Source organism: Magnolia sinica, chromosome 14, assembly GCF_029962835.1.
Source record: "Magnolia sinica isolate HGM2019 chromosome 14, MsV1, whole genome shotgun sequence".
In the NCBI taxonomy this organism is placed as follows: Eukaryota; Viridiplantae; Streptophyta; class Magnoliopsida; order Magnoliales; family Magnoliaceae; genus Magnolia; species Magnolia sinica.
In genome coordinates, this window is record NC_080586.1 from 78,063,501 (window position 1) to 78,085,392 (window position 21,892).

At 40.0% G+C, this 21,892-nt stretch overlaps 1 protein-coding gene across 6 annotated transcripts; it reads right to left on the minus strand.

Annotated features, from left to right (window-relative positions):
* Positions 1–332: 332 nt before the first annotated feature.
* LOC131226316 (methyl-CpG-binding domain-containing protein 13) lies at positions 333–20,466 on the minus strand. Of its 6 annotated transcripts, XM_058222129.1 has the most exons (9): positions 20,379–20,466; positions 20,182–20,286; positions 13,306–13,400; positions 13,118–13,219; positions 7,901–8,269; positions 7,325–7,426; positions 5,394–5,537; positions 4,579–4,729; positions 333–2,460 (listed from the first exon to the last, which is right to left on the minus strand). In XM_058222129.1, exons 4-9 carry the CDS (start codon positions 13,205–13,207, stop codon positions 824–826), a joined length of 2,493 nt encoding a protein of 830 aa, XP_058078112.1. In that variant the 5' UTR covers positions 13,208–13,219; positions 13,306–13,400; positions 20,182–20,286; positions 20,379–20,466; the 3' UTR covers positions 333–823. The 6 variants fall into 6 exon arrangements, with proteins under 6 accessions (XP_058078112.1, XP_058078115.1, XP_058078114.1 ...); XM_058222132.1 differs by having other exon boundaries at positions 333–2,431; positions 4,574–4,729; positions 20,182–20,432; XM_058222131.1 differs by having other exon boundaries at positions 13,118–13,212; positions 13,306–13,402; positions 20,182–20,432.
* Between the last annotated feature and the right edge of the window lie 1,426 nt (positions 20,467–21,892).

Genomic DNA, 21,892 nt, shown 5'->3' on the forward strand with positions numbered 1-21,892 from the left:
CTTTTACCAGGCCCGTTGTGGGTTTTAAAACATTGATAGTCTATCTTAAACCATCACCTATTCTTTCTTCAGAAATGTCTATGACGAATCCAAACCACCCATAAGGTGGGCTCCACTGCAGAGAAGCCTAGGACCGCAAATCAGGTCCATTCAAGCATCAGGTGGGGGTCACAATATGTTCTTGGAATGTCAGTCATTGGAGGCTTTCAAGCTGTAGTAATTTAGCCCCATCAACTGGCCAGATTTTGCTAGGGCATCAAAAAGTGGGGCCCACCAAATGGATGACTTCCATATCTGGAACATAAAGCTGCCTGTAGAATTAGCAAAACCTCTGGAGCAAAAAGAGTTTCACAACCAGCTTCAATCCAAAAGGACAGGTAGGAAGAGATTCGGAAAGCAAGACCTGTTACATGATTTTTTTTATTTTATTTTTTACATTTCTATCTTAAGTGGGAGAAGCGGTTTTCAAGGAATGATAAGGAAATTCATGCAAGGATGGACTGAAGAAGCAATTCACAGCACACTTCCCAAAATAGAACCCCATGCAAGGTCCTGGAGATTCATCTGGTGGAGCCCACCACGACACATACCCAGGCCTGAAAAGTCTGGTTCATTCATCAGGTGGGCCCCCCAAGTACATTGGGTATGAGACTTTTTTTGGTGATTTCTTTTAACCTGTAGCCAACTTGATGAATGGCCAGCCTGATTTTGAGGTCAGGACATGTTTAAGGCGGGCCATGTGCTATCTAACACATGCCCTGAATTGCCTCTTCTACCGATATCCCTGCACAATTCTGCCTTAACATTTCTCATCCCAGGAGTGTTAGTTTTTTCCCTTGGCATTCCTTTCTCTCTCCTTCCCACCATTTGCTGGCAGCTCATTCTCCAAAAAACAAGGTAAGCTGCCATTGCTGGGCCCAAGAAGAACCTGAGGTTCAAAGAGACTGTCGCAGCCTGGGCTCTGAGGCTGGGCCATACCTAACTGCTGCTGGAAGTAGCCTTCTATCTCCAATGTATCCATTGGTATATCACCCGTAAGCGTCTTGAAGGCGAACTCGAGACAAGGATCAGGCCATGAATCCCCAAATGGCAAAACAAGAGGCGATTGTGGCACGTTGCCATCAGCTGGTTTCTCAGCTTCATCTGGGATTGGTTTCTCTGCTTCAATTACGGTCGGTTTCTCGGCTTCAACCTTTCCTGTTTGGCATGCTTCCGTGGCTCCGGAAGCTGGGGGTGCAGGTCCCACTTTCTGTTTAGTGGCCAGCCGACAAGCCAGGTCAGGGTTTTGGAAGACCACCAGGTTGGCTTCAAGCCCAGCCAGACGTTTCGACGCTCTTTGAGGCAAGATGGACACTTTCCCAGCTTTGGCTTTGCGGGAATGAGCACGGGTGCTTTTTGCTTCACGCTTTTCCACCTCATTCTGTAACAGCTTCTTTTCTTCTGATTCAGGAGGGACCTTGTTTGCGTTCGCCAATCCGACATCCAGTGGCTTCGCATCTTTGGCTTCCATTCGTGGCCCAGTATCTTTTTGCTTCTTGTCTACAGATTCCATTTGCGGCCCAGTATCCATTTGCTTCTTGTCTTTGGATTTCATTAACTCTCTTTTCAGCTTTTTTTCTTCTGATTCAGGTGGGACCTTGTTCGCGTTCGCCAATCCGTCATCCAGTGGCTTCTCATCTTTGGCTTCCATTCGTGGCCCAGTATCTTTTTGCTTCTTGTCTACAGATTCCATTTGCAGCCCAGTATCCATTTGCTTCTTGTCTTTGGATTTCATTAACTCTCTTTTCAGCTTCTTTTCTTCTGATTCAGGTGGGACCTCGTTCGCGTTCACCAATCCGTCATCCAGTGGCTTCTCATCTTTGGCTTCCATTCGTGGGCCAGTATCTTTTTGCTTCTTGTCTACAGATTCCATTTGTGGCCCAGTATCCATTTGCTTCTTGTTTTTGGATTTCATTAACTCTCTTTTCCCTAGCTTCTTTTTTGTCGATTTCAACAGAGCTGCATTCTTTAAAAGCTTCTTGCCCGCTGATTTCAACAGGGGACCATTCTCAGGGAGCTTGTCTTTGGATAATGGGTTCTTGTCTACTGACTTCAACAGCAACCCATCTTCCAGAAGCGTCATGCCTTCAGATTCTGATGGCCCAACATTTTCTGAAAGCTTCTTGTCTTTGCATTCCAATGTCCAACCATTTGTTTGAAGCTTCTTGTCTTCCGATTCCATGGGCACCGCATTCTTCAAAAGCTTCTTGTCTTCCAGTTTTGACAGCACCCTAGTCTCTGGCTGCTGCTGATGATTGTCTTCATATTCCAATGGCAACCCATTCTCCAATGATTTAGATGGCTGCTTCCCGTCTTCGAGTTCTGGTGACTCTTTCTCCATGATCTGAGCAGCTTGAATCCGCTCACTCTGTCTTCTCTTTGAGTGACCGCTCTGTCTTCTCTTTGAGCAACCAGTGGAGTCTGGAATGCAACACAATCACAATTCAGAAGCTGAGAACTTGATACAACCGATGCATCACCCCATGGAGCCTATACGCAGAGATGGTCAGATGATAATCCATCTTGGGCTTGAGGCGACGAACCATGGTACAAAAATTATGCCGAGTAGTTGCTCCCAACCATTGATTGAACAGTCAAAAACAAAATTTGTAAAATGTCCAAAATTCAATTCCAATAAGTTTGCTAATTTTAGTTGGTCAGCTTGATCAGCTAGCTACTCAGGAACAAGGTTTAAAGTATCTTCCAGAACCGGTACGTATTGATACATACCAGTATCATCCATGAACGTATGGATGTATTGACCTGAATCAGCCTGACAGAGGGCCATCCAGAGCTGTATCAGTGGTGAACGATGCAATACCCGGTACACCGATTTTAAACCTTACTTACGAGAGGAGCCTTTTGGGTTAAAGTTAGCATGAGGTGGTCTCCTATCATGTCCAAAAGCTTCTAAAGAGATCTTTAATCAGCTTGCTGGGATGTGTATACTGTGAATTTAAAGGAGGTGACGGATCAAGGAAAGAGATTTTGGATGGTAATCCTGCCACGAATCAATGCATTGGTGCAAGAGCAAAGGAGGGTAAGGCTAGAATTCTGTGAAAAGTTGAAATGGAAAAAGCATATGATCAGGTCAATTGGGATTTCTTGCTGTACTCTCTTGTAAGAAAGGGATGTGGGATGAAATGGATGGGGTGGATAAAGGAATGCATATCTTCAGCGTCATTCTCAATCTTAGCGGGCGTTTGGATCGTGAGTTACTTAAGATAGGCTACTTATGCCTTACATAGCTTATCATGGTTTCTACATATTAAGCTGAAGAGAAGAAGTAACTTTTAAGTTTTTTTTTTTTTTTTTTTTTAAGTTACTTATAATTGATCTTAAACCAAACTTAATTATCTTAAATAAGTTATTTATCTGCTGCTGTAAGTAGAAAAAGGTATTTTATTTGGTGGTATCCAAACAGGCCCTTAGCGAATGGGTGAATGGGTCTCCTGCAGGGTATTTCTAAAGCTTGAGGTATTCGTCAGGGAGATTCATTCTCTTTTTGTCTTTCCCTAGTTACCAAGAGCCTAAGCTTATTAACGGAAAGAGCATCTCATATCAACCATATTAAAGGATTTGAGATTGGTAATCAGATATTGTTGGTGAGTCATCTTCATTTTGTGGATGTCACTGTCTAATGTGAGGCAACATCAGTGCAAACCAAGAATCTGTGAGGCATTCTATGGCATAGTTGCAGGAAGAGTGAAGCAAAGGGGCAACAGATTCAGGTGTGAGAGCAAGGAAGCGTCTGTTTTAAAAAGTTAGCAAGTATAAAGCAGCTAGGACGAGGGAGGAGAAGTGCGAGTACAAAGCATGATTTAAAGCAGGAGTGACCGTTTTTTGAAAGATCGTGAAGGATCATGCAACTAAGTTGTAAGGTGCTTTGGTGAGGTGTCCGGTCTTCAAGTAAATTTTGGAAAAAAGTGAAGGGGTAGTTGGAAGTCTCCCACAGCAAATGGGATGCCAACATTGAATTTCCTGCGTCCCTTATTTTGGCCTTCCTCTCGGAGGTAGTCCAAGAGCCATATCATTTTGAGACCCAATTATCGAAATGTAGACTTGAAAAACATGTGATTTTCGGTGATGTCACAACAGAAAAGTCTATTCGAAAGTCAAAATCAGCGCTATTGAATATGTTACAGTGCATCTTTGCACCCTTCCCAAATTGGCCTTAAGAAACAGGTCAAACTAGGACAGTTCGTGTGGCTGTCCTAGGTGTTTTTTAAGTAAATTTACGGTAGAAACTAACCAAGATCAAGGGCTAATATTCATTACAAGTTTCTCTTTTATTCTGATTTGGTTTTTATATGCGTATACATAAAAGCTGTAAAATAAAATCATGTTTTATTGTTGGAATATTCTCTGCATGCATGCATGGTCCCTCATCGGATGTTTCCTTCGTTTATCAGTTGTGGATTTTTAATGAATTGTTGAAGTTTGTATATGAATTTAAGGATTGAATTGCATTTTAGAGAATGCCCAAAAGAAAACTGTCAACACTCAGTAATTTGGTTATAATGAAGTTTAAGACTTCACCCTGTACTCCCAAAGGTGATGTGCCGATCTTCTCTGTCGTCTTTCCATCAGAATTCAATCTGTCACTATCAAAAAGGCATCGCCTTGCTGACTTCTCTTGTTTGGCTGCAACACGCCTTCCTGACTTCTCTTGTTTGGCTGCAACAGGAGACTAAAACAGGACCCCCAAAAAAAAAACTATAAAAATCAAAGTCGTTAGCTTGGAAAAACAATAAATAATACGTGGAACAGCAAAATGCTATGAATTTTATCTAGCAGCATGTTGCCATTCTAATGCAAATAGCCTAAAACAAGATCAAGAGATGTGAGGATACTTTGTGCAATATCTCCTTCACTCTCATCAATATTTATTAATAAATAGAAATTAGATTATCTGCTAGAGCTGTCACTTCAAAATCATAACAAGACTTTTTCAATGATCAGTTAACTTTAATATGGGAAATATTTTAGGAATGCTAATCAGAAGTTGCACCCATTATCACACACTTTGCTCCCAACAAAGCATGTGGCAGATGCATACAAGATCCAGACCACTCATCTGCCACCCCCACCATATAAGGGACACGCTAAAATCAGACCAGCTGTAATGACCACTCTATTTGATGTAGAAACATTACCATTGTCCTTTTTGGGCCATGTTCCACTCAATGAACAAAAAAATTGTGGGCCACACAATCTGGATCTTTTGCACCTTTGACACATCCCATGGGAACTCATGTCTGGTTAGCATTCCTCGAGAAAGATAGAATGATATAAAGATGTAGTTGAGCAAATAAGTAATTTAGAAAATCAGGAAGCAGTTGGCTCAAACATACAGAGAATTTGTTGCCTATTGACCGTGTGTTGCTGATACTTTGTTTCTTCGGTTTGGCATCCTTTCCAAGCTCTCCGGTTTCAAGATAGCGTAAGACGTCCACTTTAGAGCGGAATATGAATCCAGTAACAGGATCTGTGTAATACTGACAGTTTGCATAGATGATGACAGATATTAATGTTTAGTTTCAGTGCTGGTTTTTTCATTTTGAAATTTAATGCAATTTTATTAAAAGATGCTACAGGCACAAAAAACTACAAAAACCCAACAAGGGCTACAAGAAACAATCTGTGGAGATATTCAAACAACTTGCCCATTCAAGAACATCTGCCTTAGCCCGATTGAACAGACGCAAGACCCCTACCCACTCTTATTCCTAAAACACCAATTATTTCTCTCACCCCAAATTGCTTAAAGCCCCACCAAGAAGAGCCACTATAAAATCCTTACATTTTTCCTGGCGCTGCCACCATGCCATGCAAGCAACACCTCTTCAATTGATCCAGGCACAACCAAGGAATCATGAAAACCCGTCAAAACCTCTCCCATAACAACCAAGCAAACAGCCAATGGATAAACAAATGATTTACCGATTCTGCATCACTAAGGCACATGAAGCACATGTTGGGTATGATCATAGACCGCTTTTGAAGACTATCAATGGTAAGCACTCTCTTTTTGTTCGCCAAGTAAACACAGTGATCTTGTGAGGGGCTACATATCTGCACACAAAAGCCACCAGATCTGCATCCAAATCCAACCCACTCTCTAGTGAGATGCCCTAAAAGGACTGAAAGGAAATACAGTTCAACTTCTCTAATTTCCACATTAGACATCCTTCACCCTAGGTGGGGGCCTAAAATCTTGAATCCTAGCTGAGAGCCTTACAAACTCTTCCATCTCCTCTTCAGAAAAGTTCCTTCACATGAAGGAGACTACAACTTTTCTCGCACACTCAAGAAACGTCGAGCAATGCTAAGATTACCATCCATAGCCACTCTAGCCAGCCTAGGAAAATCCACTTGAAGAGATCTTTCCCTCAGACATACATCAAATCAGATTCTCTCCATCCTCGACTACTCCCATCTTGAATTTAGCTGTCACACTTTCAATCGCCTTCCAAACCTTAGATGCCCTATACAAAGAAGACCCCTATATTTTGACACCACAACTTCCCTCCTCTGTTTCAATGTTGGTATAATAAATATTTAATAAAACCAATATGTAACCAAGAAATAGGTCCACTGACAAGCCCACCCCTTGTGAAAGCCACCTGCTGATCCAGACCATTCATTGAGTAGATCCCATCATGGATGACCTACATAGCAAAGATCCACATTCCTACCTTGCTCTTGCAAGAGAAGTGTGGATCTTTGATCAGTCAGATTCTTTCTGTGGCCCATGGGAACTATATGAAGTAGGGCTGCAACTTGGGTTCAGGTCACCCCGAACCCATCAGACCCAACCTGAGTCTGGGTTGGATTGTCAAGGCCCTCAGGTTCAGGTTGAAAAATGCCAACCAGATTTGAATGTGGGTCGGGTTTGGGTTGAGCAAATTTGGCTTGGGTTAGGTTGGATAGAGAATAATCACATGTATTTGGGTCAGCTTGCTTTGGATCAAGTATGGTGAACTTTGTGTTGGAAAACAGGTGGGATCAGATAGCAGGTTGGGTCCTCTGGAGGTCAGGTTGACCTTCAACCCGACCCAAGCCGCTCGCGTTGCACCCCTACTATGAAGGACCTGGACCCCCACATAGTGGAGCGCAAGGGATGAGCCTCTGGGGTAAAAGCATCTCTAGTATCTCTTGAGAAAATTACTAAACAAGAATGCACTGGAAGGGGAAAAAAATCACCGGAAATCAGACGCACAGTTGAATTATAAGATGGAAGATATGGAAAAAGCAAAAGATAAGCAATTGCAGAGGTGAATACCATGTCTCTTCTAAATCCAGCTCCTATCCGGTTTCTATATTTGATTTCTTTAGTCCATCCTGGAGGTAGGCAGTCTGGCCAACTTTCATTTTGAGATGCAACCTAACAATTCATGATTGAATACTCAGAGATTTTCATTTCACATAGAGGCAGTCTAGTTGTAGTAAAAATGAATAAATGAAAGACAGATGAGTCACAACAAATATAAAAGCTTTGTTAAGTACACACTACACATGCCCTACACCGGTGGCAAAAAAGGTACCAACCTAATACATGAGTGGGAACATTCAAGCACAGCATCAGGAGTGCTCACCGTGTAAAGACATGGCACAAAATCAAGCTAGTCAACTCATCAGTTGGGCCACACATGCACTATGACAATGGAGGGTTTGAAAAAAGAATCCAAAAGTCAACATCAACATAAATGTGACCGGCCTGATGAGTAGATCAGCCCAATCTCAAGACAGGTCATCTCAAGTGGAGCCATCTAATTCATAGTATGTCCCACACATTGGCATGTTTGGCAGCATGTAAAGGTGGATAGAATCAGTAGGGAAAAATTGATGAAGGGCTCACATTGTCTGGACAGGGAGTGTATGTCTTTTTATTCTTTGGTCCGGATGTCTCACCGTCGAGCTTTCTCTTTTTCTTTGGTTTGGATGTCTCACCGTTGAGCTTTCTCTTTTTCTTTGGTTTGGATGTCTCACTGTTGAGCTTTCTTTTGTTCTTTGGTTTGGATGTCTCACTGCCAAGCTTTCTTAAGTTCTTTGATTTGTATGTCTCACTGTCGAGCTTTCTCTTGTTCTTTGATTTGGATGCCTCACAGTTGATCTTTCTCTGTTTCCTTGGTCCGGATTTCTCACTGTCAAGCTTTCTGCTTTTGAGATAGCGAGAGACCGCTTCCTTGGAATAGAATTTCCTTCCAGTTAATAGATCAATGTAACACTACAAAAAAGCATGAACAGACATGAGCAGTTACCATAGTTTACTATATGATCCACGAGGTTTTCAATAACTTCGAGGGTTTGTTTGGATACACCAATAACCGGTTAAGCTAAAATAGGAAATAAAATAAACCGGTTAACTCTTTTTTAACCATGTTTGGTTACGAAATAAAAAATGGAAAAGTTTTTTCCTTGGTTACTGTTTTAACCAGAAAAGCCTAAAGAATTGGTTTTTTCCTAATCCCCCAGTAGTTTTCTTTTTCTTTTTCTTTTTAACCATTTTGACATCTCTCTCTCTCCCTCTCTGTAAGGGCCTGTTTGTATTGGGATTAAATTAGGGGAATGAAAGGAAAAGCAAAACGGTGACATAAGAAGATGGTACATTGACATCAACACTAGGGGAAGCAAACCCTTCCACTTGTTTCTTTGGCTAAAGAGAAGTCCCGAAAAATGCTTTGCCTTTGCATTTAAAAGTGTTTGGGTTGCAATCCCACAAGGGGAAAGCTCTTTTCCCTCCAATTTTGCTGTTTAAAATGTCACATCATAAGGTAAACTCCTTTCCCACCATTTGACTTTTTGAAAAATAAAGGTTTTACTCATTTGTTGAGGTGCAAAAGATGAAGACAAACAGTTTGTCATGGCATCGTTCACTTCCCAAGCAAGTGTAAATGTCTTGTCGACGTAAACTAAATGTTTTCCCCAGTTTACCCTCGATCCAAACAGGTCCTAAACATACAATTAGGGGTGGCAATGGGTCGTGTTTGGACCAGAGCTAGCCCAGTCCAACACTTACGGCCCTATGCCCGAGCACGGCCTAATCATGCCATGATCTGGGCTCAAGAAAAATTGGTTGGACCTGGTTCTGATTAGGCCCTGCCTGGAAATTGATAAAGTCGCTATTTCCCTCTTGAATGTTTTTAATATATCCATTGATCAAGTAGGCCACACATTCACATAAAATAGACACTTAAAAAGAACGACATCAATGATCTCCTTTCAAGATGCATTTGTTACCTAATCAAGGATTACATTGGCATATTGTGGGATATAAGACGGACATATAAATCGGGCAAGGGTGGGGCAGGCTAAAATGACTAAACCCAAGCCTGGCTCAAAAATTGATTGGGTCATGCACGTCAAGCCCAAGCCTAGTAGACGGACCAACCTAATAGCTCCATGCCTAGTCCAAATCCAGGTTAGCTTGTCGGACCGAGCGAGCCGCCTAGCAAATTGTCACCCTTACCCACGACCCCATATGAGAAACATGAAACTCAAAATTAAAATGTCCAAATGGTGGACCTCAATTTAGATGAATCATAAACCAAACACATGAGACATGTAACTCAAAATTAAACTGTCCAAATGGTGGGCCCCACTTTAAAGGAATCATAAAACAAAATAAAATAGTGAAATGAAATTTTAATTGCCAGATTCTTGGATGCCTGATGGATTAGTGCTCTGTATATTATTACTTTTTTATTCAAAAGTAATCCATTATTTTTCAAACAAAGTTCAAATTTGTTCCATCTTAACATGTATTTACCAAACTAGGTTGATATTTTGTATAGAACTAAACTATTATTTTTAGTTCCAATCCTTTTTCTTAACCATCATAATCATCTAAACCTTATGCCAACTAACTGGGGTCGGCTACATGAATCCTTTCCACCATCCCACTCTATCAAGAGCCATAACTTCAGCTAGACCCTAGATCATCAAGTCTTTCTTATTACCCCCACCCACGTACTTTTGGGCATTCTCCTTGGCCTTTTAGAGTACCAACTCAGCTAGGGTAGTTTTTGGTCTATGTTGCACATGACCAAACCATCTATTAACTTTCCCTTGAATGCATTTGTTTCTAATTTTATCCTTGTCTTGCCACTCATCCATCTTAATATCCTCGTTTCAGCAATCCTATGAGCCTGTTGTTCCTTAACTGTCTAACATCATGTTGCATAAAGCCATCCTATAAAATTTCCCTTTCAATATGAGTAGTACACAACGATCACCTAAAACTCCAAAGGCACATCTCCATTTCTTCCATCCCGATTGAATTCTATGAGCAACATCTTTATCAGTCTCTCCACTCCAATAAATTATCAACCCATGAAACTAAAAGTGGTCATTTTGTGTTTATGCCCTCCCTCATCTTGTCAATCAAATCAATGTCATCTGCAAACAATATACACCATGGGATCTCTTCCTACAAATGACTAGTTAACTCATCCCTAACCAATGCATAATCCCGATCGAATTCTATGAGCAACATCTTTATCAGTCTCTCCACTCCAATAAATTATCAACCCATGACACTAAAAGTGGTCATTTTGTGTTTATGCCCTCCCTCATCTTGTCAATCAAATCAATGTCATCTGCAAACAACATACACCATGGGATCTCTTCCTACAAATGACTAGTTAACTCGTCCCTAACCAATGCATAAAAATATGAGCTCAATGCCAACCCTTGGTGCATTACTTTTAATCATCTAACATGTACTCACCTTGTTTTATTCCCAACCTATAGTGAAGATCATCATAAGTCTTAAGTTTAGTCTCACTTGCTACTTTCTTAGCAATTATTTTGGCCTTTCTATATTATTTAAGATTCTCATTGTTTCTAGTCCAATGTCAACTTTGAAACATGAACGCTTCTCGTTAACAACTTTTTGTACATCTTGATTCCACCACCAAGTTTCCTTATATGATTGGATTTTTCCTCAAGATACTCCTAAAACATCTTTTGCCACTTCCTAATGCAGTCGACCATCTTAATCCACATAACGTTTATTTCTCCCTCGACATTCCACATTCCTTCTTTCATCAATTTATCTTTGAATAGCATTGTTCTCTCCTTATAATTTCCACCACCAAGTTTTTTGACACCTATTAATTGCATCCCCTTTCTTGCATCTTTTAATGTAAACATCCATAACCATTAACCTATGTTGCAACGTCAAACTCTATCTAGGTATCACCTTGCAATCCTTACATACTGATCATCCTATCTTCCTAAGTAGAATATATATATATATATATATATATATAAATCAACTTTTGGAAGTTATTAAATATTCACCTTTCTTTTTAAAGTATGTGTTTGCTAGTGTTAGATTGTATGCCATATCAAAATCAAGGATAGTTTCTTCTCACAAAACCATATCCTCCACGTACCCTCTCATATCCTCTACTTTCTTTTCCTACATAGCCATTTAAGTCTCCTCCCACATATCCTCTCCATTCCGGAATTGCTTACATTATTCCATCCATATCCTCCCACAATTGTCACTGGGTCTATCCTCTCACCCTTCCTATAATACATGCACTAATAACATTGATTATCACCTCTCCCAACACAAGTTTTATTAAAATCTTATCACTTACTCTCTTAACATCTATAACTATATCATTTAAATCTTTATCCACCACTATCCCTATTCCATGTTTATTACTGTCCTTTCCTATATACCAAAGCTTATATCCATCAATTTCTCTAGTTTTGGCCCCTTTTCCACTTGATCACCTGAACATCAGCTATGTTAACTCTCCTTCATTTCATCATATCTAGTAACTCTATATTCTTACTTTGCATATGTTCCTTGTGGCAAGACAAATATTCTCCTGGACTAGCTTCTTTACTTGCATGTGTCCAGAATAGCGTGGGAACAACTGCTACTTCCCACAACAAACAGGCATTGTTGCGGCAGGTTGCTTCTGGGGGACGCCCTAGCCAACACTTGCCCATTTCCCACTGCACCATGGTTCTAATGCAGCACATCACTTACAGGGAATGCCCTAGAATGAGTTGGATTGTCATATTGTTCGGATTCATGTTGGAAGTTATGGCATAAGTTTGATGCTAGCAGCCAACCTGACACAGCCCTCCTTTATCCAGGGTGGGGACCGACAATGAGAGGATATAACTCCCACATGTGCAATGCAATAGAGTAATACATAGGCTGATTATAATTAAGCGCTATCTAATAGTCGATTACATAGATTCAATCAACGAGTTGGTCTTTTTCTTAACCGCAACCAAAAATTTTGTTGCATCCAAACAGCCTCTTAGTTCCTACATTTCCAATATGCGTATTCTCAAGATACTTCTATTGAGAGCTGCTAAGGATATCTGGACAGAGAATTAAGAACCTCTTTTACAGCACAAGTGTGAGCGTGGCCATCATGTGCATGCTGGGCAATTCATCAGATGGGCACCATTCTGGCTCAAAGACCAGGCTAGACCGGTGATCAGGAAGGCCAAATGCATATAGCAGAAATGGTCAATGGAGCAAACCCAGGCTAATCAAATCCAAATTTTGGATATGTTCAGCCTGACTAGTTCATAGGCCCAAGGCTCCAAACCAATGTAGCCCCGGTCTGTTAACATCCCTACAGTTAAAATAAAATGACAAATGGCTGACATAAAATGTAGACATGTAGCCCACCCGATGAACAAACTTATTTACAACTTTGCAATTGTTTAGCATGCTGCTAGTGAGTTTTGCTGCTAAAGAATCGATATCTACAACTAAAATAACAATAAATTCAAAAGAAAATGAAAAGTTTGCACAACATGCAACATATTTGAGGTGACATAGGACAATGTGAAGGGTCAGCACCTCGAATATGCCATAGAGCCTTTGATTTCCCTATGTGTAACTTCTACATGCATATACCTTCCAAAACCAGAAAATTACTGAAAGGTTTCAACAAACATGCGTTAAAAGATGAAGAAGGATTTTTCTTCTTTAATGGATATATATATATATATAAACATCAAAAGGGGAAGGTGACATATAATATCAGCAGTGATGAAAAATCAAATACTCAGGTTTAATGCTAACAGATACCTTGTAACATTTTCCAGCTTGCGAACCATTCTTCCGTGTTTTAATCTCAATAATCCAACCTGCAGGCAACAATCCTTGCGAATCCTCCATTCACACTACAAGCTACCAACAAATTGTATAATTAGGACCTTTAAGTGAACCGCATGTCAAATGCATCTAAGAACCAGACAGAAGACGCACAAACTTACTGGCAAAGGTTCGTTTCTTGAGAACGTATTGAGCTGTCTTCAACTGGGAGGTATGATTGCCAAGCATTCCAATTTCGAGATAATGAAAGATCTCTCTCTGATAGATTTTGCATCAGATTATCGTATTAGTGTAATAATACAAAATCAACAAATGATCAAAGCAGACTAAGCAATTGAAGAATTAGCTACTGTGTGATCTGCAGAATACAAGATTCTGCAACTTTATAAAAGTTTCGGGTCCTTACTCTTACTCCAGTGGTAGACTCTCAGGAGTTTCAACACCCGGTTGAGGGTTCGAGTACCCATAGGTGGTGAAATCCCACTATGGCGTGAGTGTGTGGTGGTGTGTGTGCGTGTGTAAAAAAAAAAAAAAACTTTATAAAAGTTTCTATTAGCTTTATAACTCGGGTTGTTCATGATAGTATTAGCTTATGTGTGACTGCAACATAGAAGATTCTGTAAAAAGCTATTCATCTGGTGGGAGTGGAACCCTCTCACTCTTTATACTGAGACAGTCAGGTCATCAAGTGGACCACATATGTACAAAAGAAATGGATGGTTAGAAAAATTAACCAAAGATTCACATTGAAGTGCATGTGCAGCCCACCTGATGGATAGAGAGGGAACTTTCTTGACCCATGGAACCAATGTTCCAAAATCTCAGTACTTGTGTCAGAATTGGCCAGCCAGAAAAAAGATGGAAATCAGGGTGTGTCAACAGGCCCAAAAACTAAAATGAATTAGTGTGCATCAGCCATATCATTGCCAACATCATCACATCAACGTGATATTTTATAAATATTTTAAAAATATTAAATTAAAATAGGAAACTGCCTATCTTGAGTTTTATTTATTTTTATTTTTATTTTTTTTTACATTCATTTTTGTTTTCAGTATATTTTATGCATGCATCAGTCTTCCATGGATCTTTTTATGCATGCCAAACCACTCTCGCCGCTTGATCAACAGATGCTTCCTCACAACACATGTAGCACATATCCGGAATGTGAACTTCTTTTTCTTAAGGTTATCAACTCGATACCATCACTCCATTAAATCGCACATATCCAGAATGTGAACTTTTTTCCCTCATACTGTCGCACAAGGAGATCTTGCATGAAAAAACTCGCTCAATCAAAGTAAAGCAATCATAAGATAAGCATCTCTCTCTCTCTCTCTCTCTCTCTCTCTCTCTGAATCTTCACCACCACTTATTGAGATTCGTGCCCGATTCTTGAATTTCCACTTCTCTAGAGGCCCTATTGATTTTTTATTTCAGAATGTCGAGGTTTTTAGTAGTTTGTAAACCAGTTAATCCCATAAACATATCCCCGTTTTCAGATTCCAAAAGTTTTTTGGTAACCCCACCTATCAAGGTTCATTATGTTGGACTTTTTCTTAGAGTGACAATAGGGTCACTCATTCTTGCTGCCTTTCTATTGTACTTTTCTTTCTTTGATAAATTAGGTTATCTTAAAAACCTGCAATTTTGTGCAGCCAAATACTTGAGCATGACCATCCATCAGTGTGGATGCTTCATGCATAACTCATCTAGCAACCAGTGTTCGTAGTATCTATAACATTAAATGTATCATTAACCAGGGATACAGAAACATGCAGCAATGTCACCTATATTACTGCCAAAATGCATCGCTAACTTAGGGAAACATGGGGAAAACAGTCGAATTATTCAGTGAAACTGCAGGTGACAATAAAATACACATATTTACATATTTAGAAATCAAACAAAAAAAAATACAAAAAATTTAAAATTAAAATTAAAAAAGAATCATATATGATAAGTTTCCATTTAATGGAGGCCTAAAGCATGTGTTGTTGTAAAAAATTAGTGTAATAGCAACCAAAATGTTCATACATGATACATGTCTAACCAACCATACATCCATCCATAGATACATACATGCCTAACCATTCATCCATCCATCCATCCATCCATGCACACATACATACGTACATGTCTAACCATCCATCCATATATACATGCATGTCTAATCATCCATCCATCCTTCCATCCATGCATGCACACACACATCCATGATCCATCCATGCATGCCTACGTACACACATCCATACATACATTTCCTGATACAACCATGCATCCATTAAAAAATCAAATGGAAAAATCATTTTTAAAAATATACAAATAATTTTTAATATTTTTCTTAAATAAACTGATCTCCATCAACAAATGCAATCCATTGATCATAAGCATGGAATCATAAATAAGAAGAAAAAACTAAAACAAAGTAGAAATATAAACAAAAAGGTAGAAATAATTTTTTTGAAACCAAAATGATTTTTTTTTTTTTTAATTTTCAAACTATAAATAATTTTTTTAAATTTTCCTAAAAATCAAGAGATCAATATGTATCGATGGGTCAGTCAACCTTCATCTTCATGCTAAAAGCGGGCCCCCAATTACTAAATTTAAGCAAGAAAATGGGAAAAAACGGATTTTCCCAATTTCCCTAATTTTGATTTTTCACTCAAATCCATGTCAATGCATGAGAACTATGGATAGACATGGATTTTGGCAAGAAATCCATGTAAAAAGATATATTAAAAAAAATAAAAATAAAACATAAGTTTCTACAATTATCATACATTGGGGTTCTGGCCTATGAACCTTTAGATCTTCAATTTCTCCCAATAATTTGTTTCGATTCACAAGACTTCAAAAGGAATGGTCGAAATCAAGTCTCAAACAAGATCCCCACAAAAAAATTCTCCAAAATCTCTTTTTTCTGTTTTTTTCCTTCACATTTTTCAATATTTACACACCTCCCCAACCTAAAATCAGCAATAATATCGTCGATATTGTAGTGACACACGAAAAATGTCAATAAATCAGTGATATATAGATGATACCTAGAAATCCTATGATTAAAGTGGGTTTTGGTATCACCAACCCTGCAATACCAATATTATCGATGAGAATATCGATCGTATTGACGATAATAGGAACAATGCCTATGAGCATTTTTTTTCGCCGACGTTAAAATTGCCTAGCTCAAAACTGTACATTATCCCTATACATAGAAGTCCCTTGAAGAGACATTCCATTCCCCTTGGTTATATGGAAAAGAAACAATCTTCTTTAGGCCTTCTGTGTGCCACAAAGAAACATTCGATGCATCAATAATGTCATTTGAGGATTTTTTTTATCTCGATGCATTATCAAATCTTTGTGATTGAGATTCAACTTCACCATAAAGCACATTGTAGCAACAACAAGGCTATCATAGACCTTTTCTCTAACATTTCAGTCACTTCACTGAATATATTCATGAAGCATCATGGCATTATTCACCGTCACTCCTATATCAAAGATTTGCCTACCACCAAAAACAATTTTTTTTTTAAATCACTGTAGGAAAGGTAAACTGCTATCACATTTGCAGTCTGAGACATCATGGTTTGCAAATTGGTTTTTGTGTATTGAATCTTCCACGACCGATACGAGGTCGTATTGCCCCGTATCACCCTTGTATTGAGATGATACAGCTGCATCATTCATGGATGATATCAGTGGGTATTGGGCAATGCGTACCATTATCAGATTATAAGTCAAACATTGGTTTAAGGGCTAGAGTTTATAATAAATCTTACCAAGGTTATTGAATGGGATCTATGTAAGTTTGCACAGAAATGTGGGCTGGTGTCAGACACAAACACAAGGTGTAAGATGTGGGAGGCCCCAAAAATCTGGAATGAGGCATTTCTATCTGGATGTTAAATGATATTGAAATATGTGTCATTGTATACATTTGAGTTCATAAATGTATTAGATATGGAAAATGAATCTGCACGATAGAAATACCTCAAAAGTGGCAACTACCACTACATGACCCTATTTGCTTCCTCGCCCTTCAGAGCTTATGTGTAATAGTTGAGTTGGGTTTCTTGGCATGTGAGTGGTGTGAAGTCCAATGTTTTAAATAGCTATGCCATGTAGTGTGTAGCTTATGCTACATAGCGTAGCTTAGCCTTGAAAATAGCTTAAGTCACATGTAGCCTGGGCAACATGATTAATTGGCATGCGCTACACACTATGTAGCTCGAATTACAATTTATTTTCATTACAACATTAAAATCAATTAATGTTTTAACGATTTGTTACATTTTTCTATTTTCACTAAAAATTAGATAATGTTTTCAATGCTTTTAGTCAAATAATATAAGTAATGGTATTAACTCAGTTTCATTGCTCTTTCTTTACCTCTATACTTAATCATTGCTCTTTCTTTACCTTTATACTTAATCATTGCCCTTTCCTATTACTTTAGGTTGCTTTGTTTGCACCAAATGTCATGATATTTTATTAAATTTCATTGTTAATCAGTCTAATTAAGTACAGAATATCATGAAATTGGTGCAACCAAGCGCATTAAAACAATGGTGTAAATGTGAGATTTAGTCATGACTGGTTTAAAGTGCCCAAGTAAATAAGGAAGGCTGATTTCTGGTGGGCAACCAATTGCAGAACTATTGTTAACCTACAATACCCAATCCCAACTTGACAGTAGAAAGGCTAGGAGTCCCTACAATGCTTTTACCATCTAGTAATATCAATCATATTGAATAATTCTTAAGTCCTGATTACAAAGTCTCCTTGTTCTTTCTTCCTCATCTACTGTTTGGAGTCTTTTGGGCATAACACCAAAAGCTTTCTTAAGAAACATCCCAAAAGCTTCATCAACATCCAATTTCAGCGAATGAAAAAGTTTACTCTAAAGAAGCCTTACATAATTCTCGCATGTCCTCATGCTTTTGTACTGTACCATAGCAGTGTCATGGCATTTCTAGGAGATTTCTTAAGAAATCCCAACCATTTCTAGTGCCGGGCCCTACTATTTCTATATCCAATTGCTTCTCTCGCTTGGGAGGGGTGGTGGTTAGGGAGCCCCCTTTGCAGGCGTTTTCTTCATGATGAGGAAGTTGATAGCTGCGTTCCTAATTAAGACAAAGTGGATTCTTGGGTTTGGAAAGCTGACTCTTCTGGCCGGTTTTCAGTGAATTCTTTCTTTTCCCTCATGGGCAGGCCCACTAACCCTGTTGAGGAGAATTGTACTATTTTTATTTGGTCTTGCCCTATTCCCCCAAAGATAGCAGCTTTTGGGTGGCTTGTGGGGAGGAAGAGAGTTCTTAGTATTGACAAATTGAGAAAAAGGGCTATGGTTATTCTGAGTGTCTGCAGCATGTGTATGCAAGATGGACACTGTCCATTTCTAAAGCCGATATGGGTAGATATCTTGAGCCGCTTCCAAATTCGGTAGGCAATGCCGAACTCAGTTGATTCTTTCTTACTAGCTTGGCATGGGGTGAGGCTCTCAAACCCCAAAAAGGCGCTTTGGAGGATGTTTTTACTGGCGATCTGGTGAGCGGTTTGGGAGGAGAGGAATGCCGGGTGATTCAACAACACCATAAAGCCGGCAGACAGTGTTTCCCTCAGAGTCCGTCTGTTGATTTCTGAGTGGACCGTATCCTCCTCCACTATCAAGGTCTGTAACTTAGATTTCTCAGCTGGTTAGCTGGATCACTACCTCGGTGATCTTTGTTTTGCTTTTCCTCTTTGTTATTTCCTCTTTCTGAGCTGTGTGCTTAATAAAATTCATAATCTTTCAAAAAAAAAATCCCAACCATCATCCACGGATCCAGCCAAAAGATTCATTATGCAATCAGCGAAATAAAGGAGCAGACCCATGCTTTCAACCACATGGACTTGTTACAAACACATAATGTGATTTCTTTTCCAGCAGATAATTGAAACCAAAACCATGAACTGAATGTTGGGAAGTCATTGCCTAACACTAGGTAACGCGCCTCAATATCAGCGTATGATTAACCATAAGGGGTCGTTGGGATGCCTGCAAATGATTGACAAGTGTAAATCATTTACAGCCTGTCCTGTTTAGCTTTAAGTTGTAAATGATTGTTTGTGTTTGAATAGCCTGTAAATTGTTTAAGTCCTGGAGAGCCAATCTTTCCATTTATAGCTGTTTGGCTGTAAATGGAGAGGCCGTAAATAAAATCCAAACTTTTTTCCTGTAAATGAGATGGGAGTAAATGCTGTAAATCATTTACTTTACAGGCGAAAAAGACCATCCAAACACGTAAATGATTTACAGATTTACCTGTAAATCATTTACAACTTAGCCCATTTACAGGCATCCAAACGACCCCTAATTGAGACAAGAAGCTGATCCACTGCCAGTTTTAGTGCATTAACCAAAGACAGAAAGCCAGGGCTCTATAGCCTCATGGACATCGCCACTACCCATACGCTTCAGGAACCATCAATTTTGCTAAAGTGCACTGGGTAGACCTTGCAGCCTGCCCATGTTGACCATTAAGAGACAGTATCATATCATTAAAACCGCCTGCACAGAGCGCAGCCTTGCTATCGTGCACAGGGTAGACACTGCTACCCTGGCATCATCAAACCATTCAAAAGCAGTAATCCTCAATTAACCTAACCTGCTCAAAAGCAACTTTGCTAACGTGCGCCAGGTATATACAGCCTAACTCCCGGCTTCATCCATCTACAAAGAAGCTGTAACCTTCCATTCCCAGCGAATGAGAGCAGTCCTGCTAACATGCGCTGGGTAGACACCACTCCTGGACCTTCAATAGCCTCCGGAGACGGGGAAAAATAACAACTTTCCACAAACCAAACCACAAAAACAGAAGGAAAAATGATAAAAGAATAACCACATCCTAACCCAATCCAACGGCTCAGATCGTCTGCCGATGGCATCAGACTCTCTCCGTACTCCTCATTGCATCAGTTCGGAAATCCGATGCACAAAGCGCGATAGAGAAAGAAGAAGAAATGAGCTGAAAGGATCAAATTACCCTGTTCTACGAGCTCCACTGTCTATTCAACCGGCAGCCATTCCGTCGGTATGTGACTTTCCCGGCGAATCAGAGACGGAATCTGACGCCGTTCCGCCGCGATCGCTGCCGTAGGAATAGAAGTCTCTGTGAGAGATGATCGCTTATACAAAGCATAGAAAAAGGAAATTTTTGTAGCGGTTCCGATGCTGACTCACTTGGGATTCGGGAGAAACCGATACGTGTCGGAGATTTTCTAATCCGGAGGACAAAAAGGAGGAGAGAGAAAGTTAGGCAGTGAAGTAGAAGTTCGTTTTTCGTCTGTCGCGACTTAGGATATAGCGTGTGACGCAGCACACACCTGGGCCTAGATGCTGAGATGGTCCGATCATCTGAACCGTCCAAATTTTGTTCCTATCCTAGAGAATCTTTTTTTTAATAATGAGGACTTATTCATGCTCTTTATTTGTTATTTTTAGAATTAAATTCCAGCCCTTATAAAAGTTCTTTTCAATGTTCTAAATTCATCTACAGAAGGTGATAGTAAAAGTGATCTGCTCAGTGCAATTTTATTATAGGGACCTTCTTGTATAGATTCCACAACGTGGACGGTTTGGATCATCGGAAAACTCAGCATGTGGGGCCAATGATGGCAACAGACGCTTGTGCCTTAGTCGCGAAGGTGCTCGGGAAGGAGATGCGTACGTACGGTAGCGCTGGGCTTGCCTTAAATACTGCATTAAATGACGGATATATCCCCATTTCAGTCCTCCGTATAATGACGAGAATAGCTGCTGCATGAATAACGGACGCAAACGGATTCGGTAGTAACACCTCCATTACCGTCGAAGCTACGGGACACACGATGATGTATGTGTTTTATCTGTACCGTCCATCTATTTTTACAGCTTCAAGAAAAGAGGCAGATCCAAATTTCAGGTGTACCACACCACAGGAAATGGTTGTGATTGAATGACCACAGTTAAAAACTTCTCGAGGGCATAAAAGTTTTGCATCTAAGCTGATGTTTATGTTTCCTTTATGCAGCCTCGTGTGACCTGATCAACCGGTAAGATGGCAAATAAACATTACAGTGGGTATTAAGAATTTTTTTAACGGTGGACATTCATTCACCACTATTTCCTGTGGCGAAGTCCAAATTAAATTTGGATCTGCCTCATTTTTGGGTTCGTGCCCTCAAATGAGCTGGAAAACGGGATGGACGGCATGGATTAAACATGTACATCATAGTGGGGCCCGCAGAACCGACCACTACTGAGAACTGCGTAGGGTCAGCGGAGCCACCGCGATGTCCGCGTATCATCTAATCCGTCCGTCAGTTTCTCCGACATGAATCCAAAGGACGTAGATCCAGAACTCAAGCAGTGATGATGGAAAAATCCACCATTAAAACCGTTGTGGGGCCACCTTGATGTTTGTATGCCATCCAAACCGCTAATAACGTTATTTCCACCAGCATGAACGGAAGATAAAATCATTGGTCTGATCTAAAGCTTCTGTAGCCTCAAGAAGATTTCGACGGTGGGTGTTCAATCCCACGGTTTATTGTGGTCAGGCCCACTTGAATTTTAGCTCTGCCTCGATTCTGGAGTTTTGGCCGTAGATGAGCCGCCGAAACGGATGCACTCCCTCGATTTCACACAAACATCCCGTGGCCTTCGCCCGAGTTTTCGCCTCCTGGGGCGGTGGTGGATGGGGGGTGAAGACAGCT

Coding starts and splice junctions, on each gene's coding strand:
- LOC131226316 (XM_058222129.1), bottom strand. CDS start 13,207: ATGGAGGATTCGCAAGGATTGTTGCCTGCAGGTTGGATTATTGAGATT. Junction 8,270..13,117: donor AAGCTGGAAAATGTTACAAG/GTATCTGTTAGC, acceptor GCTTTTTTGTAG/TGTTACATTGATCTATTAAC. Junction 2,461..4,578: donor ATCACCTTTGGGAGTACAGG/GTGAAGTCTTAA, acceptor GTTGCATTCCAG/ACTCCACTGGTTGCTCAAAG.